Below are 27,887 nucleotides of genomic sequence, written 5' to 3'. Positions count from 1 at the left end.
GGAGAAAACATTATCCTATTGCTGATCATTTACCTGGGTTCTAGGATCACCTGGTGGATCACCTGAGTAGAAATTTCTCCCTGAATCATGAGTGGTTTCTGAAGCCCAGTATCCAGTAATCCATCTTTATGGATTCTCGACAATCGTCTCTCTCTTGCTTTTTGAGAGGTCTCAGTCCAGGCTCGGTGAGCAATGCTTTCCACCTGAGCTGGGATTCTTTTCTTCCAATTCCGATTATTCTGCAGATCATTCTCAAGCTGAAATTGGATCATGACAACCTCATTCTCATTGCTCCACCGTGGCCAAGACAATGTTAGTTCTCCAACCTCCTCAGGTCGTTAGCCTGGGGAATTCAACCGAAAATGGCTTGTATCCAGGATATTTGGGTGTACCTGCTGACACCTTCAGTCTTCTGGTCTTGCACTTAGTTTGTTAGAGTGCACCTGGCGGTGATTTCCACGTTTCATTCACCTATCCATGGGAAGTCAGTGTGTTTGAACTCCATGGAAGCGAGGTTCTTGAAAGGAGTCATTTGTCTCCATCCACTGGTTAAAGAACTGGTTCCCTTTGTGGGACCTTGATATCGTCTTAGCGGCTCTTATGAGACCACCATTCAAGCCTCTGGCACTTCCTTCTTCTGTGTCATAAAACTGCTTCCCTTCTGACAAAAACATCTGGAAGGGGTGTGTGTGTGTGAGAGAGAGTTGCGGGCTTTGATACCAGAACCTCCTTATGTACAGTTTTCCAAAGACAAAGTAACTTTGCAGCCACATTTTTAAGTTTTTATCTAAAGAGGTTTCTCAGTTTCTTTTGAACCAAGTTACGTATCTACCAGGGTTCTTCCCTGAGCTGCACTCAATCCCAGATGAGTAGCATCTTCACATATTGGATGTCAGGCGATTGTTTAGCCTTTTGTCTGGATAGGACTAAACCTTTCCATTCTTCATTTCATCTGTTTGTTTCATATGTGGACCAAATGAAGAGGCAAGTGATCTCTTCACAAGTGATTTCTGGGTGGATAACTTCCTGTATCCTGACAGCATACGAAGTAGCTCAGACTGTGCCGCCTCAACGCGTGCAAGCTCATTCCATGAAGGCCCAGGCAAACTCAGTGGCATTTCTAAGCAATGTTTGCAAATTGGAGAGAGAAGGTGGGTAAGGTAATCTTTTATTAGACCAACTTCTGTTGGTGAGAGAGACAATCTTACACAGAGTTTCTCTCACACCCACAGAAGTTGGTCCAATAATAGATATTACGTCACCCACTTTGTCTCTAATACCCTGGGACTTGCATGTTCCTATATTTGACATTTGCACGGCTGCCACTTGGTCCTCTGTATATTGGTGATGCAGGTATGTATTCCACAACCCATCCTCCTTCCCTTCTGGATCGGCATTTGTACTCTGGACATTTTGTGCGAAGGAAATGAGAGGAGTGGGGACCTGTCCTTATATAGCCAGGGGAGAGGCTAGGGCCACAGCTTCTTGCAGAAACATCTGTCCCTTCATTCATGCTTCCTATGCTCATGAAGTGATCCATAAAACCACTACCACTTTTTTCTTTCAAATTCCTCCTATTCTGCCTTGACATTTGTAAGAAATCAGCGAGTTAATGATGGTTAGCTTGAGTGATAAATGGAGATCATCATACACTTTCATTATTCTTCTAGAGTATTAATATAAACAATTTGATTGGATTCTTCTCTCCCCACTTTCTTATGTTGCTTATCTTTTTAGATTTTAAGGTGTTCAGGACAGAGACTATTTTTTATGAGTTTGTGAAGCCCTTTGCACATGTGGCCCCAGTCCTGATCACCTCTTAATATTACAGGAGAATCATCATTTTATCAGCCTCACTTTTGTTGACATAACTTGCATTCTATTCTTACAACATAAAAGGTGAAACTTAGATCATAGGTTTGTCAAGCTGAAATTTAGGTTTTTTTCTTCGTTTTGCTTGTTCTGCTATATAGTCACATCAAATTAATTTTGAAAAACCATAGCTTTGCCTAATTTGTTAGTTTGTTTAATGGTTTTGAATATAGTTAAATGTGGAAAATGAAACAGAAGGATCAAACTATTTTATTTCAAATAGCTATGGTCTGAGATGCGTAGGCATGAGATTTTAAGGGAAGAGTTACGACAGAGAAGAAAGCAGCTTGAAGCTTTAATGGCTGAACACCAGAGGAGAAGAGATCTGGCAGAAACCACATCTACTGTTGCTGCATCTGTTAAAAGTGATGGATCAGAGACCCAATGTACTCCACAACAAAGTAGGATGGAAAAGTAAGAGCATGAGTCACCCTCCCCCCCCCCCCCCACTTTAAATGGTCTTACCTTTGGAGTCTGGAATCCTTTACTGTATATTTCACATTTGTTGTGAACAATGTCTCACAGGTATTCAATTTAAAAATAAATTAGTAAGAAACTCTTTTAATTCTGTTTACTTGGAACAAAATTCCACATCCAGTGTTTAATGGAAAAAGTAGTAAACTGTTTTTAGTTTTAAAGACATACTGTAAATTTATAATCTAGTCACTTTCAAAACATTACCTAAAAGTTTTCTGAGATATACCCACTTGCTTATGAGCTTCCTGCCATTTTGTTGGGGTTTTGATATTATATTTTTCAAAATGCTTTTTCTCTTTTTTCTCCATTACTTGGGAAAAACCCTTATAAACAAGGAAAAAGGGCTGTATGAAAAATGCTGTCAAATACCTAAAATACTAGGTTGTCCTTCAATAGCTCAACTGGCAGGACTCTAGACTGTTTGGAAAGATATCCTTAAGTTGTTCGTTTGATTCCAGCTTGAAAGAATGGTTTATTTTCAAGTGTTAAATCAACACTGTTTTTCTAAAAGAAATGCTCTAATTCAAACAAGAGTTGATTCAGGGAAGTCCTATGGTCTGTGTAATACAGGAGGTCTTTGTAGATGATCACAGTGGTCCTTGCTGGCTATATCTGTGAATCCAAACAAATGGAAAAGTTTCTCTGATAAGTTACAAAGTTCAAACACAAGTAGTTCTTTATAAATTAGTTTACTGTCTCTGCATTGGTATGAGGTTTGCAAAATTCATTTTGATGCAACTTGTAGATATAATTGGCATATAAAATTTCTAAATTTACTGTTAGTATTCTGATTTTAGCTGTTATCCTTTGTTAATGGCAGATTGACTGTATCTTTTAATGTCTAATGTTCACTAGAACAGTGGCAACATGGGGAGGTTCTACCCAGTGTGTGCTAGATGAAGAAGATGGAGATGGTTATCTTTCTGATGGACTTGTTCAGGCAGAAGAGGAGGAGGAAGAACAAGAGTCCAGTTCTAATGACAATTTCTCCATGTATCCCCATAACAACCATCAAAGTACATATTGTGTTACGGAAAATAAAGATAGGTTAGTAGCGTTATTTAATTTTGGTCTGATATTAGGGTAAGTTTTATAAAATAGTGTTTCAGTTTTTATACAGAGAAAGCTGATAACAAAATGTCTTCTTCCACTATTGCTGAGTAAAAGAGGTTTTCACTGAGCTGTCAACTGCGGCACCTAGTCAAATCTTTTTTGTCAAGAGGTTATAGCTTGATTCTAAACTAGCTATGTGCAGTGTTTGAGTAGTTCAAATTATTCCTTCCAACTTGTGTAATCAACAGTGGATTTCATCTGCAATCAAGCTGTTCATTCACCTCATGTTTCTCAGTCTTTACTAGTTTTGACTAATCTAAATAATTTGATCTGCTCTGCAAATTTTGTCACTTCATTGTTCAACACTTTTTTCATTAAACATCAGTTTTAACACTTGGGTGCCCCTAAATGTTCCATGCTAACTTCTATCATGTTGAAAATTAACCATTTATTTCTGATTTTTTTTTTTTTTTTTTTTTTTGGTGGTTGTTTTAGCCAGTTTTTAATCCATGACAGCACTTGGTCTCATTACATGACTAATTAATTAGTTTCCTTCGTAGCCTCTTGTTAAGGGACTTTTTCAAAGGCTTTTTGAACTTCAAAATAAATCAGATCAGCCAGTTTGCCTTCCTCTGTTTTGTTGACTTACTCAAAGAATTCTAAAAGATTAGAGCAGGGGTTGGCAACCTTCAACACATGGTCCATCAGGATAGTCCGAAGGCAGGCCACGAGTCATTGTTTTTCGGTTGATCGTCAGCAGGCATAGCCCCCTGCAGCTCCTAGTGGCCGCAGTTGGCTGTTAGCGGCCAGCGGGAGCTGCGGGAAGCGGCAGCCAGCGTGTCCCTATGGAAGGTTGCTGACCGCTGGATTAGAGACATGATTTGCCTTTACAGAAGCTGTGCCCTGTCCTAGCATGTTTGTGTAGGTATTTTATGGTTCTGTTTTTAATGATCACTTCTACTAATTTTTGTGGTACTTAAGAAAGGTTTATAGGCCTATAATTCCCAAGATCACCTTTATCAACTTTTTAAAAAGATATAACATTAGTTACTCTGTAGCCCCATGGGGTAGTAGCTGATTTTAGTGATGGAAACACTCCACTGGTTGGCCATTTGTTCAAACCCATTTGTGGAGGGCGGTATATTAATAGTTGTCATATACAGTTGCATCTTTAGTGCCTTTGTCCCATATTCTTGCTGAGCATACTTCTTCAGTTTTGCATGATTTTACAATGCCACCGATATGACCCCAGCAAATATTCTGTTTGGCTCCCATGCTGTCTTACAACGAATAAGCTATAAAAGTATGAGAGTATATGTGGAAATTAGAAGGATAAATTCTTTACTCACAAGTTAGTCTTGCCATATGAGATGTAAGAAGAGAAGAGCTGCAACAGAAGATACTGAATTCCTAGATGTCAGTCTCATCAGCCAGTTCTCTAACTCATACTGAATTTAAAAGTTAAAGTAGCTTTTTTTGTGCTAATGGGTAAGTTTCTTGAATAAGAAACTGAAACTGCTCATGCCAAAAAAGTGTTGGTGGTATTAATTAATTGTTAATAGTTTACCTAGAACTGAAACTATGAACACTTTGTAAGAGGAGAAAGTTGAAATTTGCAAAGTTTATTTTGACTTTCAAGAAATCTGACACTCCCTTTTCCCCAGATGGAAGAATCGCCGCCCTCTTTCTGCAGATGGGAATTACCGTCCATTGGCTAAGACAAGGCAACAACAGAATATTAGCATGCGACGGCAAGAAAACCTTAAGTGGATGTCTGAACTCTCTTATGTGGAGGAGAAGGAACAATGGCAAGAGCAGATTAACCAGTTAAAGAAACAGCTTGAATTTAGTGTCCGTATTTCTCAGACCTTGATGCAGGATCAGCAGGTAAATATCAAAAGCATTTATTCTGGTATCATATTACTCTATATGCTATATATTGTAGTGGTGGTGTCTTCCTCTAAATCTTTCAGGAATAATTCAGCTGACTTATTTGAAGTTTTGGTGACCAGCATTTCTTTCTTTCCACAGACCCTCTCTTGTGTACTACAGACTCTGCTTACGGGCCCTTACAGTGTGATGCCCAGTAACGTTGCATCTCCACAAGTGCACCTTATAATGCACCAGTTAAACCAATGCTATACTCAGCTGACATGGCAACAGAATAATGTTCAAAGGTATGCTATTTATCCTGTATTTGAGAGAGACTTTTGCTAATACTTATATTGAAATGATTCAGAAGTAACAAAAAGCTTACTTAACTGATAAATATTTTAAATAAATCAAACTGATGCCTGGTCTGTATGTAAAAGTTAGGTTGACATAACTACAGCACACAAGGGTGTAAAAAATTCACAACCCTGAGCGCCATAGCTATGCCAACCTAATCCCCAGTGCGTATGCAGCTATGTCGACAGATGAATGAGTCCATTGAGCTAGCTACTGTCGCTTTGGGAGGTGGAGTTCCTACAGTGAATGAAAAAACCCTTCCATTTCTTTAGGAAGCATTTATAATGTACTACTTTTCTTTGGTGGTGTTAGCCTTGTGATACCTATAATTCCTCCTCCTCTTTTAACAGTGGCATTGAGCCACTCTTTGGAGTGGTCCGGATCTACCTGACTGAATCTGTGGTTGGAAACTTTCATAACCCAGTTGCCTCTATGGAGCTCTTCAAGTACCTCCAGAGGGAGATGGTTTATTTCTGCTAAGTACACAAATCCCCACTGAGCATAATTTGTGTGGTTGTATTAGTGAAAAAATAGAAGCATTCTTTTGAAGGCATACAGATGAAGGTCCCAAATTCCATTCTGTTGAGCTCTGATGAAGAGTAGAAGAATACACACCATATTCATGTACTTGAAGTTGCGATGGTTGTCTGTACTGTTCAGTGCAAATGATGCCATCTGGTCACGGAAACGTGCTGATGACTGGATGCCCATCCAGTCATTGTAATCTTCTGCAGCATCGGGTTTTTCCAAATCCAGGAACTTTTCTTTGAGTTTCTTGTCATGTTGCTGTAGATAGCTCAGAAATTGTCATAATAGCAGTTCTCCACATTGCCTATAGAGTGAGCTTGTAATCTCAAGTGGTTTTTTGCATAATTTTTACCAGCAATTACATGTTCTTTTGTTTGTCAACCTAATATTAGGTTGATCAACAGTTAAGACTACATGTTTTTGTTGATGATGTGTGTGACTTGTGCAAGTCTTTTCATGACAGCATTCAATGTATCAGCTTCACAAACTGGTGACTGAAAGATAGACATGTAGCCATATGTAGTTCAATGGAGAATTGCGTTACTGTGCTTTTCGTTAAAACGTATCCAGTCAGATTTTGGATTTTCAAATCGATGTTTGAGGGAAAATAACATATCCTGTGCTTGTGCTTTCAAAGCTGACTGGTAATCTTTTGTGTGTTCATTAAATCATTCTGCTAGGACATCTTCATTGAATTTTGGTTCTGCTGTGATATTAGCAGGAAAAATGGTGTATTGCATCGGGAACATTTAAAGTAGCATGATTTATTGGTTGTGTTGTGCAGTATCAGATCTGATGCTGGTTGCCTCTGCTAGGCTCCATACTGCGTGATATGTAATGTGTTTTGCCCATCAAGTGTGTGCTTATTTATATCAATATTATCTACAGTGATATGGGTAAATCTTCCTTTAACCAAGTTTGATGGGATCACTGTTCCATCCTCATTCACTGACATCAGAGTGCTCTTGGCCAGTGCTATGTCAACTCGAAGTATGTCCTTGCAGCTGATGCAATGCCCAGTGTTGTGAAACAACTGGACAAGTTTTTTTATCTTGTTGCCTGGTGAAGTATACTTCCAAGGCCAACACGTTTGGGTGTCCACTTCTTACCTCCACTTACACTTAGATGAAATGTGTAATATTTAATGCCCTGGACTGTTTGTGATTCCTGTTTCTCCTCTTCACATTCTTCTGCAATGTTATCTTCTGTGTCCTCCCTCCTTATCACCATCACCACCTTCTTCAGCTTCCCCTACCTCAAGAGTAGACTGGCCAGCCAAGATGAGTTGCAAAAACATTTATGCGCTATTTGGCACACAGGCTAGTGCCTCTTCCTCATTGGTGTTTAACCCATGGCATCCAGGATGAGCAAGTATATCTGAACATAATTCCAGTGCTACATGTACCATTGAGAGAAATTCATTTTCCAGCTTGGTCTTGGAAAATGGAATGGTTGATGCATTTTCTTCTGCTTTACTGCCTAACAATTTAGAGAGGGATGTGACAAAATTTGATCGGCACTAATAGTGTTTGTCTCTTCGAAGCAGGTTGATCACTTAAGACAATGAATTTGTAAATACCATCAATAGTAGAAAATTTTTCTTTGACGGTTGCCATACAACTTGTAAATGAATGTTGGACCTCTTCACCAGCTTCATTTGAGAGAAAACAGTAAAAAGTCCATGTCTGTGAAAATTCCACATCCTTTTGGAGCACAATGTTTTAACTCATTACTAAGTGAGACCATTGTCAAGTCAGGAGCACTTAGTGGTTTCGTGCTTAGTTTTTGTTACTTTTCTCCAGAAATGCTTATAGCAATTAGGGTGGTATATCCTTTCTAAGGCTATAAGGTCACTTAACACCATTTACACGTACACTGAACTCATGTTCATACTCTTCTGCCTCAAATATATATTTGTTTATTTTGAATGGTACCGAGGAATTTTTTTTTTTTTTTTTGTATGGAACTTGAATCCTGGCAGAAAATGCAAAGACTCCAGTTCACTGTGGGGGACCTTACTCTGAAACACTATTGAGGTTTTGGTGATTGTAACGCAAGATTGGGTTTGAAGTTCACTCTTTACTAGTAGCTTCAATGGATTTATTAAGTCTGCCAATTTTACCTTGATCTGTGCATGCATAACGGTTTATATGCCAGAGTAATCATTACCTGCATTCAGATTGAAGAGTTGTTTAGAAATCTATCAATTGCATCCCTATTCTGGAAATCTTAGTTTCTGTCTTGCATTGGTTGCCTCCTGTATTGTAGCCAATCTGTGTTTGCTAGAAGCAAAATTTCCTTTTTCACGTGTTGGCAAATAATGCCTTTTTCATAAGATGCTGTTGAGGGATGTGTCATGTTCAGGACTACTTCCATGTTTTGTGTATGGAATACATGACAATAATAATGCAATTAACTGTCACATGAACGTTTGAACAAATAAATATTTACCAGTATATCACTTATGCCATGGCATTGTTATCCAGATCAGTACTCAGAACTCACGCACACTGTAAGTAAAAGTCAGCTTTAGTTAGGTTACTGGTTAGGGGGCTGATAATTAGCTAATAATAATAAAAAATTTATATTTTTGAAAGAGAACTTACAGAAATAATTTATCATACTGTGTTGTGCATGATACTTTGTGTAACGGATAGCAGTGCATTTAACTCCTTAACCTATCAAAAATACCTGAAAAGTAGTTAGTTTACTTAATCTTAAATGTCCTTATCGGAAAACCAACAATATTCCAGTGCCTATCATTACGTGACTAGAGGAAGCAGAGAGTATAATCTTCAACAGAGATCACTCCATGTATTTTCTGATAGCATGGTATTCCAAATTAGGAACATATTCCATATTTAGTATCTCTCCTTTACTTTGTGGGGTTTTTTTTAAGTTTCAAATGGTAGTCATTTTCTCTTTTGTTTTTTACTTACCTTCAAGTTCAAAACTCAGCTTAGTAACTATTTTCAAATTCAGTACATTGAAATTATGAAAGAAAACAGGTTTAGCAAATTTTCCCCAGAAATGCTTTGTTGTTTTAATATCTGCTTTTCTGGGAATTTTGCCTACTCTATAACTATGGTTGTCTGTTAATAGGTAGGTGCAAATCTATATGACTTCCATGTTGCTTTAGTTGTTGGGTTTCCAGTATATGGAGTGTATAATTCATTCAAAGTTGATGTACTGAAGGGAAGGTGGGGGGGGGGGGGGGCGGGAAAGCCAGTTGGTTATGGTCCTTTTAAAATTTACATGTATTTGAAATAAGTGAACCTTTGTACTATGTATCATTTTTGTAACTTGCCTTTCTCTTCAGCAGTAACTTTTCTGTATTTCATAGGTTGAAACAGATGTTAAATGATCTTATGTACCAACAAGAACAGCAGCAGCAGGAGAAGCCGCAAAGAAAGGAAAGAGGCAGCAGCGCACCACCACCTCCATCTCCTACAGTATTTTGTCCTTTCAGTTTTCCTCCTCAACCTATGAATCTATTTAACATACCTGGATTTACTAATTTTTCTTCTTTTACACCAGGTAGGTATTTCTGGAAATGTAAAGAGAAGGAAATGACTAAACATAGTTTTGGTGAACAGGTTACATAAACCTTTTGCTTTGTTGGACTTTGGTAAATAGGTTCTCATGTTAAAATAGTATTTTTACTGTTTTCCCTCTACTTCCTTCCACAAACCAATTAACCTCAGCTGCTGGAGGCCTGCTTTACCTGCCTGTCTGTATATGTTCCCCAGATCATATTGCCTAATGAAATGGTCCAAACAACTTGTGAGTGAGTCCAAGCAGATGGGCATGAACATTTGCTGCCAAAAGATGGCGTACATATTTTGATCTCCGTATGGAGGGCATGACTTCTAGCTAGCAGTGTGGGGAAAAACATGATCTTAGTGCTGGTGAAACATGCCAGATTACACCAGTGATGTTTGAAATCCTCCTATGTATAGGTCAGATATAGGATGAGGAATGTTAAAAGAAGTTTCCACACAAGCCCCTGCCATTATGCAGTAACAGCCTTCTGAAGAAGGGCTGCCTTTGTGGGGAGCGTGAACTTGTTCATTACTTCATTGACTGCTAGCACTTGTTTTGGATTGAAACTGCCACCAAACAGGCATTATATGTTACTGAGCAGTTACACCAGTACAAACCATTAGTGTAGACAGACAAGTTCCTATTTGCACTTGCAGAACTTATCCCTGCTTGAAATCTGGGTAAAAAGCTACACTGTGCAAATGGCAGATTACCCTGGCTAAGCTATGGGTTGCACTTGTGCATCTACAGTGGTGGTAGCTCAGAGATCATTGAATTTGGACAAATTAAGACAAGGCCTCAGTATCGCAGTAGTTTAAAGTCAACTACTGGTTTTATTTTGTTTTTTTTATTTGTCTCTTCCCCATAGTTTTCATTTTTAAAATATTTACTAGAACATTGCATGATGATAAAACTTTGAAGTTGTTGTGATATGCAGTGTATTCTCTAATGTGATGTCACTTTTATTTTTTTTGCAGTGTGGTATGTCTTCTGATTAGCTTTAATTTACCCTCACAGGTATGAACTTCAACCCTATGTTTCCCTCTGGTTTTGGAGATTTTGCACACAATGTTACCCCACACAACAGTGAGCAGCCGCAGCAGCAACCCCTAGATCACACTTCAGGAAAAACTGAATACATGGCATTTCCAAAGCCCTTTGAAAGCAGTTCCTCTATTGGAGCAGAGAAACAAAGGTATTTTAACTATTTATGGTGAAATTCTCCTTTAATCATTCTTTACATGTAATTTGGTTTTGGGACCCATCAGTGATATCTGAGCTTCTACTTGGAAGGTAAGCAATTGCATTAAATGGTGAACAATCCTCATTGTAATTTGCTCTTCCCTACCTATGTTATGACTATTTTCTGTTGACAGAAAAAAAAGTTCTTAATGTACAGTTTTTGGTGTGTATGGAAAATACACTGGGTATAGTTAGGCCCAATGTTTGCCGAATGATCTTACAGTTTTTATATGTAGGAAAAAATATCAGTTTTACAAATATTGAAATATGTATTTTAATGAGTAGACGATATGTTCTGTTGCCAAACTGTTACATAATGTTGTGCTAAAGTACATCATGCAGAGAGGGATATGTTATTGCCTTTAATCCCTGCTTCTTGGAGCAGCTAGTCCTGAAACCCACAACAGGAGCGGCAATTCTTAATTTAGTCCTAAGTGGCAAACAAGAGCTGGTCCACAAACTGAACTATTTGACAATAGCAACCATAATGTAATTAAATTTAGCATCCTTGTAGGGGGGGAAATACCAAAGAAATCCATCACAGTAACATTTAACTTCATAAAGAGGAACTAAACAAAAATGAGGAAAGTAGTTAAATTAAAAGGAACAATCCCAAGAGTGAAATGTCAGCAAGCTGAATGGAAACTTTTTAAAAACATAAAAACCATAATGAAGGTTCAAACTACATCTATATCCCAAATTAAACAAAAAAAAAAAAAAAAGTAATGGGACCAAAAACACCACCATGGCTAAACAACAGAACATAAGACATTAGAGGCAAAAAGACTTCCTTTAAAAATTGGAAGTCAAATCCTACTTGGGAAAATACAAAGGAACATGAATTCGAGCAAGTCAAATGTAAAAGTATAATTAGGCATTCAAAGAATTTTGAAGAGCAACTAGCAAAAGACACAAACTAACATCAATAATTTTTTTAAGTACATCTGAAACAGGAAGCCTGCCAAACCATCAGTGGGGCTATTGGATAATCGAGGTGCTAAAGGAGTAGTCAAGGAAGAAAAGACTGTTGTGGAGAAGCTAGATGAATTTTTTGCATTGTTCTTCACTGTGGAGGATGTGAGGGTGATTCCCACACCTGAGCCATTTTTTTTTTGGGTGATAAATCTGAGGAACTGTTCCAGACTGAGGTATCAGTTTTGGAACAATTTGGTAAATTAAACAGAAATAAGTCACCAGGACCAGATGGTATTCACCCAAGAGTCCCGAAGGAACTCAAATAGGAAATTGCAGAACAGCTGACTGTGGTATGTAACCTATCGCTTAAATCAGCCTCTGTACTTGATGACTTGAGGATAGTTAATGTGATGCTGATTTTTAAAGAAGTCTTCAGAGACAATCCTGGTAATTACTGGCTGGTAAGCCTGACTTCAGTACTAGGCAAATCGGCTGAAATTATAGTAAAGAACAGAAATATCAGACATCTAGATGAACACAATATGGTTGGTAAGGCATGATTTCCCTTTACAAAAATCGTGTTCACTCTTCCCAATCTATTAGAGTTCTTTGAGGATGTCAACAGATGTGTACAAAGGTGAATCCAGTGGATACAGTGTATTTGGACTTTCAGAAAGCCTTTCACAAGGTCCCTCACCAAAGGCTCTTAAGTGAAGTAAGCAGTCATGGGATAAAGAAGGAAGGTCCTCTCAGATCAGTACTGGTTAAAAGATAGGAAACAAAGGATAGGAATAAATTATCAGTTTTCACAGTAGAAAGAGGTAAATAGCAGAGTCTCCCTAGTAGCTGTACTGGGACGAATGCTGTTTGTCATACTCATAAATGATCTGGATAAAGGGGGTAAAAAGTTAGGTGGCAAAATTACAGAGGATGCATAGTTACTAAAGATAGTTTAAATCCAAAGCAGACTGCAGAAACTTACAAAGGGAACTCACAAAACTGGGTGACTGGGAAGAAAATGGCAAATAAAATTCAGTCTTGATAAATGCGAAATAGTGCACGTTGGAAAACGTAATACCGAGTAGATGTACAAAATGATGGGATCTAAATTAGCAAAGAAAGCAATCTTGGAGACGTGGATGAAAACATGCTCAGTATGCAGCGTCAGTCAAAAAGCCAATAATTAGTAAGGGATAGATAAGACAGAAAACATCATAATTCCACTATATAAATCCATGGTACACCCACACCTGGAATAATGCATGCAGTTCCAGTTGCTCCATCTCAAAATAAAATTGAGAAAAGTATGGAGGGCAACAAAAATTGTTAGGGGTATGGAACAGCTTTCACATGAGGAGAGATTTGTGCTGGAAATGGCCCACCTTGATTATTACACACATTGTAAGGAGAGTGATCACTTTAGATAACCTACTACCAACAGGAGAGCGGGTTTGTTGGGGAGGGTGGGGGGAGAACCTGGATTTGTGCTGGAAATGGCCCACCTTGATTATCATACACATTATAAGGAGAGTGATCACATTAAAAAGACTGGGACTGTTCAACTTGGAAAAGAGACGACTAAGGGGGGGATATGATAGAGGTCTATGAAATTGTGAATGGTGTGGAGAAAACGAATAAGGAAGTTTATTTACCCCTTCACATAACACAAGAACCAGGGGTTCTCCTGATGAAATTAATAGGCAGCAGGTTTAAAACAAATAAAAGGAAGCGCTTCTTCATACAATGTGCAGTCAACCTGTGGATCTCATCAGGGGATGTTGTGAAAGCCAAAAGTATAAATGGGTTCAGAAAGGAATTGGATAAATTCATGGAGGATACATCTATCCATGGCTATTAGCCAAGATGGGCAGGGTCGCAATTCCATGCTTTTGGGTGGCCCTAAACCTTGGACTCCTAGAAGCTAGGACTGGACAATGGGATAGATCACTGGATAAGTTGTCCGATGCTGTTTGTGCTCTCTGAAGCATGTGGCGCCAGCCACTGCCATAAAACGGGATACTGAGTTAGAGGGACAATCTGTCTGCCGTTATGGCCATCCTTATGTTCTTCAGAACAATGTGTTGCTGCATTGATTTAAAAAAAAAAAAAAGACACTATATACAACCATAAATCTGAAATATATATCTCTGCATGATCAACTCAGTGGGTAATTTGAATTTCTTCTAATGCCTGTAACTCTCCCTTTTTTTTTTTTTAAAATGTTGCTAATTCTGCAGCAACACCTCACAGTTGCTGGCTCTTGGGTCACTGTACAGGTATTCCTCAAATATGGATGAATCTATAATTTATTTGTCTGAGAGCATTCACAGTTCCTTCCCCAAAGAGCTTTGTTGTAATAGTATTTTACAACTTTTCTTTCTGATAAGGAGTCAGAGACAACCTGAAGAGGAAATGGAAAACAGAGCAGTTTGGCTAGATGACAGCCAAGAAGGAAGAAAAGAAAAACAGCCATTCCTGAAGGCAGGGTTTGCGGTTTCAGTACAAAATATGGCTTCTGGTAATCACAAAAGTCAGTCTGATACCAGCCGGAGGAGACGAGAGTTTGATGAGGAATCTTTGGAGAGTTTTAGCAGTATGCCTGATCCAGTGGATCCAACTACTGTGACTAAAACATTTAAATCTAGAAAAGCATCAGCCCAGGCCAGCTTGGCATCTAAAGATAAAACACCTAAATCGAAGAATAAGAGGAGGAGTTCTTCTCAGCTAAAAAGCAGAGTTAAAAATACTGGTAGGTTTTCAGTTAATTTTAAGGGCACTGAGACAAACTCCATTTTAATCATATAACTTAAATGTTGCTTCGGCTGTACTCTGGAGTGTAGATAGTGTCCATAAGGAATAGTATAGCTTTGGGAATGGAAGTTAATTTTACACAAGATGTGGAGATGGTAAGTGATGGAGCAGAAGTTTTATTTTTGTCATCTTACACGTGTCAGAAATGCTAATGGCTTGAACATGGTGCTTTCAGTGTGGAAAGGTATGAAACTCAACAAGATGGGAGTGAATTCCGCAGTGTTTACTAGTGATAACATTTTTTTCTAAGAGAAAACCCAATTTAAATTGCAGTTTGTTTAAACAGTGTAATGTAGTACAGAATTGTTTGCCAATGTGCATACGCGCATGTAAAACACGTTAGTGTTGATCTGGGTGCTTGTAATCTGCCAATATGCTTCTGCATCAGACTTTGTTATTAGCCAACAAACATTCTGTGGTGAATTGCATCTTGCAGACTATTCATTGTTAATACTTCACCACTGCTCTCCTCTCCGTAATAATCTCTCATTCATGTTTGACGCTGTCAATGCTAATTACATAGACATCTCAACCTCCCATTACTGTAAAAATAATTTAAGTTCTGCATAGTTTGAAGTAACAAAAGAGTGGTTAACAAGTCTTTGGATTGCACTTTTGAGCTATCATTAAAACCGACTAGAAATGGCTGATTTTAAGATCTTTTTGTAAAGAGACACTTTTTGTTCATTTAAGGTTATGAAAGTGCCAGCATTTCTAGTACATGGGAACCTTGCGAGAATAATAGGAGCAGGCGCTCTGTGCACAGTGAAGAGGCTGTTCAAGCAAAAGTGTTCAGCAAAAAGAATCAAGAACAATTGGAAAAAATAATTAAGTATAGTAGATCTACAGAAATGTCCTCAGGTATTCTTTAATTAATCTGAACAATATTAAAAACTTCTGTAAAAGAGTGTTGATCCTGTAACTCCTTATTAACTGTTAAGGGTATTTTACCAGTCTTCCTGTGAGCTACTAAAGGGTTTTTCAGGTAAGGGACAGTCACTTCATGACTTCCATTAATTAATTGCTGTCACTATTCAAGCCCTTGCTAAATGTGTATATAGGATACATATATAATATTTAAGATCTTGCATCACATTTTCATCTTCAAAACTGCTGTACAAATATTGTAATAAAGCAGAAAGCGTTCTGAAGTAGACTAAATATTAGATTAACATAATTTTGAAACTCAGCTGGAATCTTACTATGAAAGCAGTCTGGGGAAAGATACATGTACTCATTAATGTTATTTTAAGGGAGGTGCCAGTTGTGATAGATAAACAGTCATGACAAAAAACACCAGTTAGATTTTCAGATGATATATTCCACCTGCACTTAATATTTTAAATTACAAACTGTACTGCATGCTCTTTCTTTCCATTCACGTTCACATTTAAAGGGACTCTTCCAGGATCAAAAAAAAAGTAAATCCTTACTTAACAGTCATATCTTTAAAAATCTGCATTTACATTTCACTGTTTAAACTGCTTCCTTTTTTGCATTCCTGCAACCTGTATTGTGAACATACTGTATGTCGTATCATTTTTAGATTCTTAAATGTTGGATCAATGCAACAGTGTTTGGGTGGAAACACTGCTTCCCAAAAGATGTTTAATGCCAAAATTTAGTTAAAATAGTATATTTTGCTTAATTCCTTAAAACATATTGATTATTAGGTTTTGTGGAGGAGAAAAAGAAATTTATCAAAACAAACACCTTACGATGCCCCTATAAGTGTATCTCCCCCCCCTTCCCTTTTGACCTTTATGAAACACTTAAGATTCACTTAAGAATTGTGATTTTGATCCATTGCTTCTTTATTACACTTAGTCAGACTTTGTCCTTCTCTTCCATGTAGTTTATCCCTGAGTCTCAGTATCCAAAGGTTTATGGGCAAATGATGAACTTGGAATTGCGTTTGTTGTTCCAGTCGGATCTTTGCATATATGATAGGGCAGAATATGGGATATAGTGTTTATCACATTTGTAAACTGATTCTTGGTTTTAGGTTAAATATTTTGAATATCTCTGGCATTTGTCAGTTAATGTTGACCAGATTCGATTGTATTTCTTTTCTAGTTGGGATAATTAGTTTTAGTTGCTTAAAACAAAACACAAAACTTCCTAAACAAACAAACCCCCTACTCCCCTCCACTAGTTCTGTAGATTCAGTTTAGTGTCATTTTAATGAGTCTTCCTCCCACTGATTCATATAGACGAGTCTTTATTTCTAGTACACATTTTTGTGTTTATCACTGTCTGTCCCCGCTTTCCTACAGCACATGCTAGGAGAATACTGCAGCAGTCTAACAGAAATGCATGCATTGAAGCCCCAGGTAATGCATTAATTGCTTAGCTTCAAAACTGTTCACAGCTACTTACTTTTCTTAGTTTGTGTTCTAAAACTAAACTGTGTTTCTCGAGAGCTCTTTTAGTGAAATAGCATTATGTATACTAATTTATATTGTTGCGAGTATTTTATTTAAAACAACTCCCCACTCCAACCCCAGGAAAACAAGAACCTTGTGTTTTGCTGAATATTCGATAACACAGCTACCTTGTATCATATCTGGTTTGTACTTCATATTTTTCCTATATAAAGTACAATATGGTTAATTGCATTAATAACTGATTTTGATACAAAATATGCATGTTGAACATAGTAAAATTAATTACAGGTGTTCTTGTGCCCTTAATTATTAGCCTGCAGCTTTGGTAGAATTGATGATTGGATTCAGTTTGCCACTGAAAAGCAAAGTACATTTGAGTATGTCAGTAAATGTTGAAAGGCGACCATTATATTTTAGTCTTTTAAAAAATAAAACTGCATTTAAGCACACTTGTAAGACTGCTAAACTAACATCTGATAGTAGATTTAATATATTTGTCTGCATTCTTGAATAATTTAGTAAACTTTGTTATAAGCCACAAACATTCAACTGTATTTTAATTAAAGAAGAAAAACAACAGAACTATATCCCATAGTACTCCTGTTACTTTAAAATAGTAGGGAATGGCCCTTTATTAGGATCAGTAAGCTTACTGAGTTTTCCAAGGACTACACTTCCCTTAACCCCCCCCCCCCCCCCTTTTTTTTTTTAAATAGTTAACTTTACTTACATGAAACAGTTAATGGAACTTACAGTACTACTCCTGAGGAAAATTCTGAACTACTGCGTGCATGCAGAAACACGTCCACCCCCACAGATTCTCTTTGCTTCCCCACAGAAACTATTTTTCTGTGGGGAAGCAAAGAGAAGCTGTATCAGTGCTCACTCACCGTCCCCCGCAGCGCAGGCGCGTCTGTTCAGGAAGCTGTGGGAGAGGTAAGTGACCATGGGGTGGGTGGGTGAGTGTGTGTGTGTTGGGTTCGGGGATGCCCCGGCCTCCCAGGGACGTTAGTCCTGGGTGAGGGGTGGCAGGAGGAGGACAGAGATGGACTTCCCCCTCCTCCTCCCCTGCATGGAGCAGCCAGGGCTGGGTCAGATCAACCCCCAGAACCCACATCTGGCTGTAGGAAGCTCTGCACGCTGGGGCGGTTCCAGGTGTGGGGGTGAGATTTGGCTGGGAAGGGTGGGTGTGTGGGGGGTCTGGATGCATGGGGGGTAGGCGGACAGGGGGAGCAGCTCCTCATACAGTGATCCCTCCCAGAATCACAGAATATCAGGGTTGGAAGGGACCTCAGGAGGTCACTAGTCCAACCCCCTGCTCTAAGCAGGACCAATCCCCAATTTTTGCCCCAGATCCCTAAATGGCCCCCTCAAGGATTGAACTCACAACCCAGGGTTCAGCAGGCAAATGCTCAAACCACTGAGCTATCCCTCCCCCTGCTTTCTGGCCCCATCGCTCCTCAGCCACAGGGTGGGAGGGTGTCACAATACAGGGAACTGCTCCTCTGTCCACCCAACCCCTGTGCATCTGGACCCTCTGCCAAGTCTCACCCTCCGTCCCCCACCAAACCTCACCCCCTGCATTGGGAGTCTCTGCACCCAGAACCCCCCCCCCCCATGAGTCCCCTCACTCCACTCGCCCCTTGCACCCATCCCCCAAAAGCTCCCCCCTTACATTGGGAGCCCCCCACACCTGGACTCCCCACCCCACCGAGCCCCAACCAGCTGCACCCAGATCCCCACCCCACCAAGACCCACTCCTCTTGCACCTCTGCTGAACCCCCAACCAGCTGCACCCTGATCCCCCACCCCACTAAGCCTCACTCCCCCAGCACCCTCGCTGAACCCCCCACACCCAGACCCCCCACCACTGAGCCCTAACCACCTTCACCTGAACTCCCCTGCAGAGTCCCAGTCCCCCTACACCCAGAAGCCCCAACAAGCCCCTGTGGATCCAGATCCCACCCAAACCGCCACCGAGCTGCCTGCACCCAGATTGCACCACAAAGAACCCTGGTGCTCTTGAGGGAATTCTGCACCAAAATTTTAAAATTCTGCAAAGTTCTGCATATTTTTTGTCAAAATAGCACCGTAACATCATAACAGTATAATTGGACCATTCTCAATTTATTTTGGTAATTTATTTCAAAATACTTGTCAGCAAGTATTTGAAAATAGTGCGATTACATTGTGTTATTTTGACAAAATACGCAGAATTTTAAAATGTGCACAAAATTTTCAATTTTTTGGCACAGAATTTCCTCAGGAGTACAGTACTTTATTTTCAAATGAATGGAGATCCTTTTTATCCTTGCATCCTTATCAAAATGTTGAACAAACAATAAGAGGTGAGAGTCTAAAATCTGAGGAATAAATTCACTTCTGCAAAAAGCTCAATTAGTATCTCTCTTTCTCTCAAATGAAGCTGGGATGAAATTTAGTCCTGTTGTAGCATTACTGGAATGTTAGCCTTTGCCCCCTGGCATTTGTGGGCCACTGGATTCCTCTAAGCATATGTTCTTTGGGCTAGGCCCCTGTCTGCACTAGCCTGTTCATAGTTAGGAGGGAGACTCTTTTCCCATCCACAGCCATTGTATTCTCCCTCCCCATGTGCAGCCTATCAGTAGGATTTAAGTGTTGCAGAAGGTTTTGTTGGGACTTCAGCAGTTTGGTGAATATCCCCTTTAGAATGTAGAAATTAGCACCAGCCCAGATTTTCTTTGTTTCCTTCTTTCTTTAAAGAGGATATGTTATGTATAATGCTAGATTTTTCAAAAGTAAGCTTGTGATTTTGGATGCCAAGCTTGAAATATCTTAGAGGCCTGGTTTTCAAAAAGCGTTCTACCTACTCTCAAAACCTGTGTCCATATATATGTGTTTGTGCATAATATACTCAATTATATGCCACACCTTTAAAGTTTTCATTCAGAAGCTTAAGAAAAACAACAAAGACAAAAAGCTTGTCCTAATTTCTAATACATGGGCGTGTATGGTACATTTTAATTATTATGTTATACATAAATACTTACATGAAGACAAACTGTCTAAAACAGTGGTTTTCGACGTGTGGCCCGTGGACCCCTGGTGGTCTGCAGACTCTTAAGATTCTCAAAGGGGTCCACATTCACATTTTAAATCTTTTAGGGGTCCGCAAATTAAAAAAAATTGAAAACCACTGGTCTAAAATGTAATTGTATTATGTTTAAATCTTTGTAGCCTTCGGGAAATACTAAGCTTTAAGAAACAGTAAACTTGCTCAGCTGCTTAAAATGTAAGCTGAATCCAAGGTAAAGTTTTCAAATATAATTGAGGTATATGTCAATAGAGAAAGAACTATCAAGAATTTCATGAACATAGACTGGCTCCTTTATTCTTCTACAGAAACTGGTAGTGATCTTTCCATGTTTGAAGCTTTGCGAGACACCATTTATTCTGAAGTAGCTACTCTGATATCTCAAAATGAATCTCGTCCACATTTTCTTATTGAACTTTTCCATGAGCTTCAGCTGCTAAATACAGACTACTTGAGGCAAAGAGCATTGTATGCGTTACAGGTATGCAAAACATTTTATTTACATTTATGCATTGAATAAACTTTCTTCACAATATAGATTTTAAGATTCATTATCTTTTCTAGGATATAGTGACTAGACACATATCTGAGAACAATGAAAAAGGAGAATGCACGAAGTCTCTGAATTCAGCTACATGGATGGCTTCAAACTCTGAACGTACTCCTAGTGAAAGTCTTGCTACAACTGATGATGTAAGGTTTTTTGGTTTGTTTTGTGTTTTTTTAAAATTTTATTTTTTTATTTTATCTTCAGAAACTAGTTTAATATGAAATTCATTTCTTCATCTTTCAGTTTCTGTGCAGGTTGTTATGCTGCACTCACCATAATGACTTGTTTTCCAAAACCCACACTAGCTTATAAGTAGTCACTTTCTTGTAAGAAGAAGCTTGCTACAGGATATCTTCACATGGAAATTATGTAGAATCTTGTCTCATTTAATATTGAAAACTAGCATAAAAGCTGGTATGAATGGAAGCAAGACTCAGTGCCGTGCAGTTAATGTAAATAGCCCAGATTACTTCCTATCTGAGACAGAGATTCTATCAGGAACTTGCAGCAATTCTCTTCAATCCATCAGCTGTCAAAATTGCTTCAGGAGTGGGAGGATGAGAGATTCTCTAAATGGGGCTGTTTATAGGGAGTGACGGCACTTCCCACTAGAATCCCAAAGACTTAAAACTTTCCGTAGTTTGTTACGAAATCACTAACAGCAATGCCCTATTCAATTACGTTACCTATATAAAGATACAAAATAGATCAATATAGAAGCACCCTATGTTATCTCCTTCATAAGTTAGGTCATTCCCAGTATGGAAGTCTGGGAACACATTTTGTAACCTTAGGGGCAGGGTGAAGAGAGAATCAGTGGCTTGCTGGGATATTTGAGGAAGCAGGACATATGCTTGCTTTGTGTAAATTTGTTGGTATATTTTTTAGGAAACTTTTGAGAAGAACTTTGACACAGGAGCAAGTAGAGATTGTGAACAAAATGATGCGGACAATGGCAGTACCATGTCTACATCTTCAAATTTTGAACCTTTTGCCACTGATGATCTTGGTAAATGTTATATAGTATAATACTGGCAATTAATGTATGTGAAACACTTAAATACTTTTGATTAACTCTAAAATATATACCTCCTGTATAAGTAATTATGTAATTATGTAATTATGGCTCTTAAACGTAAATATAACCTTACTTTTTAATTCGTTATTACAATTATGCAGATTGTGTTTGCATATGCAAACCTTAATGTACATTTTAAAAAACTTATAAAAAGTATTTTTGCTCTAAACATAGGCAACACCGTGATTCACTTAGATCAGGCATTGGCTAGGATGAGGGAATATGAGCGTATGAAAACTGAAGCAGAAAGTACCCTTGACTCCGAAGGCTGCTGTAGTAATCTCCAGAGTGCCTCTGCTGTTAAATTAGAAGGTTTGCACATATATAAGTATTTTTATTTTGTGTTTGAAAACAGTATCTGTAGATATCAGGAACTATTCACCTGACAATTCAGTTCCATCTTAATTGTACTTTGCTGTAATTTTTAGTTAAGTTGCATAGGATTTCTGCCATAACTAAACATGTAGTTTTAACTTAAAAGTACAGTTTACTTTTTGAAACTGATACTTATTAAATGGAGATATCTTATGGTTTGAATACACTTCATTTTACTAGGTCAATCTACTGGCGAGAGTCCCTGTGTGCCACAGCCTAGTGAAGTTTCTTCTGTTCCATGTCCTCGTATAGATACTCAGCAGCTTGACCGACAGATTAAAGCAATTATGAAAGAGGTCATCCCTTTTCTGAAGGTAAGAGATTTTTATTTCTGAACTTTTGTTCATCAGGAAAATTATCACACAACATAGTTGTACAAAAACAAATTATGAAGCAGCAGTAGCTTCTCTATACGTATGGTTTAAACTAACTTTCCAATTTAAGATAAATTTTGGACCCCATCTACTCTAAAACTAACTTTTTCAAGTTGAAGTGTAAATGCAGAAATGATTAATTTACAAGCAATCTTACTCTGACGTTGTCACCACCATAATCTGCACACAATGTAAGTTAGTTAGATCTGTGACAATAATTCCTACTGGCTGACATTTTAAATAATTCCTACTGGCTGACCTCTATAGCCTGATGGTTTAACACAATTCCTGATGGTGGGAACTTTTAAGGTTTGCCTATGAATTCAAAGAGGCTTACAACTGTACATATCTTTTAACAGTGCCATCCAGCATATATAGGGTTTTAAATGTTCACAGCCACGGAGTATCTGAAGATCATAAGATGGTTGTAAAATTTCTGGTGGCTGGTGTGAAGTAACTATATTGGGAAGGTGGAATAGGACTAGGTTAGGCTTAAATTTTATATAAATAAGGTCTTCACTATAATTCCTCCTGTGTGGGACCATTAAGGTTATGACATGGGTTAAAAACACAACTTGGTTGTGCCACGTGAATAGGATGAAACTGAACCATGCTTTAACTGTGTTCCCAGAACATGTTACAGTTCTGGAAAAATGTCTGTCTGTAAAAGTCAGCTTCAAGATATGATGTAGTGACCACTTTTTAAAGTCGTGATAATTTTCTTTATCCCCTGGGATTTTCTAGGAACACATGGATGAAGTATGCTCTTCTCAGCTATTGACATCAGTAAGACGTATGGTCCTGACTCTTACACAACAAAATGATGAAAGCAAAGAATTTGTGAAATTTTTTCATAAGCAACTTGGTGGCATACTGCAGGTCAGTAACTTCTCTTCATAAATTTTTGTTTTGGGCTATATTGCAAATTGGATACTTTGCAGAAGATACATAATCTCTTGTGTAAACATTCCTTAAAACTGTACTATAGTGATCTTGATTTTCAATAGTGCCTAGCAACTTGCAGCTTCAACTGACTTCTGAAAATCAGGTAATAAATTTCCAATCGAGCATACTTTCAGTGACACAAACCCTTGCCTCTCTTCTTCCTTCTTCTTTGACATATTAATAAAATAGTACATTGTTTCCTCACATAAATATCACCTCTTCTGATATCTCACGCTCAACTGGTTTCTCAGGATCAGACAGTAGTACAAATCTGGCAACATGAATATAGATTTGAAACCTATGAACCAGCTGCCAGCATAATTGATATTAACGTAACTTGGAATTTGGTCAGAAAGTCAAGTATTTGATTAAAATTAAACTGCCCTGTCATTAGTGCCCAGAAACCGCAGTGATTGTGTGTGTTGACAGTACTGAGAGCACTTTATATATGGTTCTCTATAACAGAATTGAGCAATGTGAGTAGACAAGTTTGTGTTGCCCTCGTCTTGTGTTTTGGCCTATTATATGCCTGGATACAAAGAACAGTGAAGTTCTGGGAATCGTGATACCTTCCACAACAAGCAGCAACTTAATTATAAAATATGAACAAATATTTAAAATAAAATACTTGTGGAGAAATACATCTGCTGAGATTGCCTTTAAAGGTAACCATAATGATGGTTTTGTTTGTGGGCAGAGACTTGTATCATGCTGAAACTAGAAATTTACTTCATGTGGATCACTGGAAAGTCATCAAGTGATCATGAATTTTTACTGCCATAGGCTTGGGGCCAATTCAGAGCCATGACCTGGTAACGAGGAGCTCCATGTTACGTCATGATGGATTTCACTTAAACAAGCTACCTAGACAATCTTTCTAACTAGCTTAGCTCTGTTTGTAATATGCTAAGTTCCTGATCTTCAGGGGTATATAAGGAAAAGCTGTTTAGTCTTCATTTCAGTTTTAAGATCATGACTCAAACTGAAGAACTATTTTTCTTTTGACAGGATTCACTGGCAAAATTTGCTGGTAGAAAACTAAAAGATTGTGGAGAGGATCTTCTTGTGGAGATCTCTGAAGTTTTATTTAATGAACTAGCCTTCTTTAAACTCATGAAAGACTTGGACAGCAACAGTATTACTGTAAAACAAAGATGCAAAAGTAAAATGGAAGCAGCGGGAGTGATACAACCTTATGATAAAGAGGTTAACTGCTTAAGCTTTTTCTTTTAAGCATGTAATTTTTCTGGTTTCAGTTGATATGTATATGTTTAACTTAATTATTTTAAAAACTTTTCCTAGGAAAAAAAGAACATATGACTTCTAAAAACTTATTTCTATTAATGTGACATCACAGTAAAAATGATTCTATATAGACACATCAGTGGCCTAGTGCATGGAAGATTTCAGAGAGAATGCTCTTTCTGTCACATTTTTCTGTTTTTCCACATAAGCAAAAAACATAGGGTCCAACCTTATAAATATGCACGAGTGAGTTTACTTAGGTCAATTGTCCCATTAAAGTTAATGAGATTATTCATTTGAGTAAATAGTTGTAGAATTGGGCTCATGAGTTTGTTCTTTCAATTTCCCCACTGCACCACTTCTCTAGCCCTGCACCTTCTGCCCTTTCATCCACTACTTCAGTGAGACTAAAGTTTTGCAGAAATACTACTTACGCTGCTATGTCAATGACCAGTCTGGCAAAGTTTCAGTTTTGGCAGGGTTTCTTGGAAGTATGACTAACTTCAATAAGGAATGTAAATAAAATGTTAACCTCTTATTAAAAAGAAACATGCAAGTTGAAGGTGGACAAATTCAGTTTGGAAATAAGGCGTATGTTTTTAACAGTGAAGGTAAACAACAATTGGAACAACACCAAAGGTTGTGATGGATTCTTCATCATGGGCAATTTTTAAATCAAGTCTGGATCTTTTTTTCTAAAAGATGTGCTCTAGTTCAAACAGGAATTATTTTGTGGAAATTTCTATGTCTTGTCTTGCACAGGAAGTCAAACTAGATAAAAACAATGGTCCCTTCTGGCCTTGGAATCGATTAATAAGAATGTAATAGAAATTCTCCTCCTGTAATGAAAATAAGAGTATTGTTGGCACCATCTATTCCAGCAGCATGTATCATGATCACTGTTAGTTCTAGGCTGTGGGATCACATGGTGGCACTTAAAGAATGTCATAGCAGCATCCTCAGGGTTCATAATGAACTTACCGTAGAAAAAACTAAATTATAACAAAAATACTTTGTATAATCTAAATTAATACTACCCCACCATAGCATTACGCAACTACTTAATTACTTCCTTTTATATACTGTAATTGTTCCCATTTTATATTTTAATGGAAGTCCTAGTAGCTTTCTTTAGAAGTCTCAAATTAAAAAAAATGCAGCTCAACTAATTTCATTTTAATGTGAATAGAACATATCTGTGAAATTGGGATAGTACAAGAGTCCTAAATATTCATTTAAAACATAACTAAACAGTAAGAAACCCAGCAAAGCATTTCTGAATGAGTATTGTAATTCCCAGATAGTGATGACACCTATTTAAAGATGTATCCCTTCAAAAACTACAGCAAGACTTGAGAAATATTTGCTAGAGTATTTTATTGCAATTTTTTAGTTTGAATTTATAATAGTAGGCATGATATATAAACATAATTCTAAGTAAGGGTATGACACTGCTTAGTCAATTTTTTCCAGTATTTCAAAGCCATTTCTGATTTAAATGTGGATTTATATGTAGACTAAATTTTTGTAAAAGGGATATTTTCAGTTCAGAATTGAAGATAATTTAATTGGTTGTCTTCTAGGCAAAGAGAGTTCTTGAGGTAGGCGTTCGTTCATCCGCTGAAGATATTGATGAAGACAAAGTAGGTTATACTTATTTTTTAAAACTGTAACGGTCTTTCCTCCTTTTGTAGGAGAATTTCAGAAGTCATTAGTGGTTATCACTTTCAGTGCATTTTTAGTAGTGATTTGAACAAAAGTGATAATACAAACCCAATGTCTCTGAACAATCCATTTAACTCTGATTATTGGAAAGCAAATATTTCAGAATTTCAATTTTGATTGAAAATATCCTATTAATACCTCTTCTGTCTCCTTAGACTGTTACCAACTCTTTACTTTAGTTGTCTCTGAAACACAATGTGTACTGTAACCTATCTTTTAAAGTGCAGCTTTCTGAAAAATGATTTATGTAGAAGAAAGTGAACTTCCTTAATCAGTAAATACCCTTCTGTATGTATTCAATAATGGCAGATTACTTAGTGACCAAGATTTACTCATTTTCATTCTGTTAGCACAGCAGAGCCATTACAGACACGAGTTTAATTCGATTTCTTATGCATTAAATTCTTGTTGCAGCACCAGATTCTGCCCTCAGTTATCTTTGTGCATCCCCATTAAAGACATTCACAGTTGTGAAATCTCTTTGAACACAAAGGTTACATCAGGTTTAACTGAAACCATAATGAGACCTGCAGGATCTCTGTTAACGGTGATGCAAGTGTGAAAGAGCCAGATTGACTTTGAGATCCCAGTAATAGTTTGCAGGGTTGGTAGTTTAAAACAAACAAAAATAGCTTATAAACTTAGCAGAATTGATGTAGAAATAGACACAATAAACATGGAATTTCTCAATATCTTTTTTAATATCTCTCTTCAGAGTAGAACCACATCATTATTTCTTTTCAGTACTTGTTCTCAAAAATTGCCTCTGTAGTGCCTCATTGTGGGATGTTTTCCCTCAGTGCTGTGAATGCAGAATCATCTTGAAAAGCATAGCAAAGTGACCACTTTGCAGGTCCAAACAAAGAGGTTATAAAGAGGAGTTGTGACTCCAGCCACTTTCAGCTCCTTCTTGATAATGGCTAGCTATGAGGATAGGAACCTTTTTCTGCACCCTTCATGATTAGCATGGTTTTTGTGTGGATTATTTGACTAATCACCGTTGTGTGATGATCAACAACTCCTGCTTCTTTTGACTCCAAATGACCACTCAGCTCTGTCAGCTATCTTATTTCCCTCTCTGTTACTCAGGGTTGTGGTGTTGGTAGGCTCTGTGGCAGATCTCTGCAAGCTGGCAAGATTTGAACTGTGCTTGGTGTCACTCATTTGATGTTAAGAGTCACATGCCTTGTCTGTCTGTGCCTTGCACATGAATATTCTTTGAGGTTGCTTTGTGCGCACAGGGTTTACTTCTTACAGGTGGAGGATAGTGAACAATGCTGCACTAGCTTACTGTAGGAGCCTGAAGACTAGACTCTTGGAATCCTTTAGTTCTGGGTCTGTCTAAGGATCCACCTCCTTTGGCATGAAAGAAGTCTTGGAAACTTCTAAATGTCCTGGTGTCTATTCTGAGGTCTTCTTGGGATCTGAAGTTGCCTGGTTCCCACCAAGCCTCCATAAAGTAGTC

At 38.0% G+C, this 27,887-nt stretch overlaps 1 protein-coding gene across 23 annotated transcripts in view; it reads left to right on the top strand.

The window, feature by feature from the left end:
• Positions 1 to 27,887, top strand: part of PCM1 (pericentriolar material 1) — an 88,552-nt gene that overhangs the window by 51,464 nt on the left and 9,201 nt on the right. For 11 of the 23 annotated variants that reach the window (XM_073341890.2, XM_073341897.2, XM_073341889.2 and 8 more), the window contains 17 exons: positions 2,096 to 2,286; positions 3,205 to 3,396; positions 5,067 to 5,289; positions 5,434 to 5,579; positions 9,503 to 9,696; positions 10,720 to 10,897; positions 14,247 to 14,608; positions 15,364 to 15,531; positions 16,947 to 17,003; positions 20,439 to 20,611; positions 20,695 to 20,823; positions 21,569 to 21,689; positions 21,933 to 22,070; positions 22,314 to 22,447; positions 23,252 to 23,386; positions 24,461 to 24,658; positions 26,281 to 26,340. In XM_073341890.2, the coding sequence (XP_073197991.2) occupies positions 2,096 to 2,286; positions 3,205 to 3,396; positions 5,067 to 5,289; positions 5,434 to 5,579; positions 9,503 to 9,696; positions 10,720 to 10,897; positions 14,247 to 14,608; positions 15,364 to 15,531; positions 16,947 to 17,003; positions 20,439 to 20,611; positions 20,695 to 20,823; positions 21,569 to 21,689; positions 21,933 to 22,070; positions 22,314 to 22,447; positions 23,252 to 23,386; positions 24,461 to 24,658; positions 26,281 to 26,340 (2,799 nt within the window). The remainder of the gene's footprint in view (positions 1 to 2,095; positions 2,287 to 3,204; positions 3,397 to 5,066; positions 5,290 to 5,433; positions 5,580 to 9,502; positions 9,697 to 10,719; positions 10,898 to 14,246; positions 14,609 to 15,363; positions 15,532 to 16,946; positions 17,004 to 20,438; positions 20,612 to 20,694; positions 20,824 to 21,568; positions 21,690 to 21,932; positions 22,071 to 22,313; positions 22,448 to 23,251; positions 23,387 to 24,460; positions 24,659 to 26,280; positions 26,341 to 27,887) is intronic. The other 12 variants (XM_073341885.2, XM_073341898.2, XM_073341894.2 and 9 more) reach the window with 7 other exon arrangements.

This window comes from Lepidochelys kempii, chromosome 4 (genome assembly GCF_965140285.1).
Source record: "Lepidochelys kempii isolate rLepKem1 chromosome 4, rLepKem1.hap1, whole genome shotgun sequence".
NCBI lineage: Eukaryota > Metazoa > Chordata > Testudines > Cheloniidae > Lepidochelys > Lepidochelys kempii.
The sequence above is the reverse complement of the archived record's forward strand: the minus strand, read 5'-3'. Positions and strand labels throughout refer to the sequence as shown.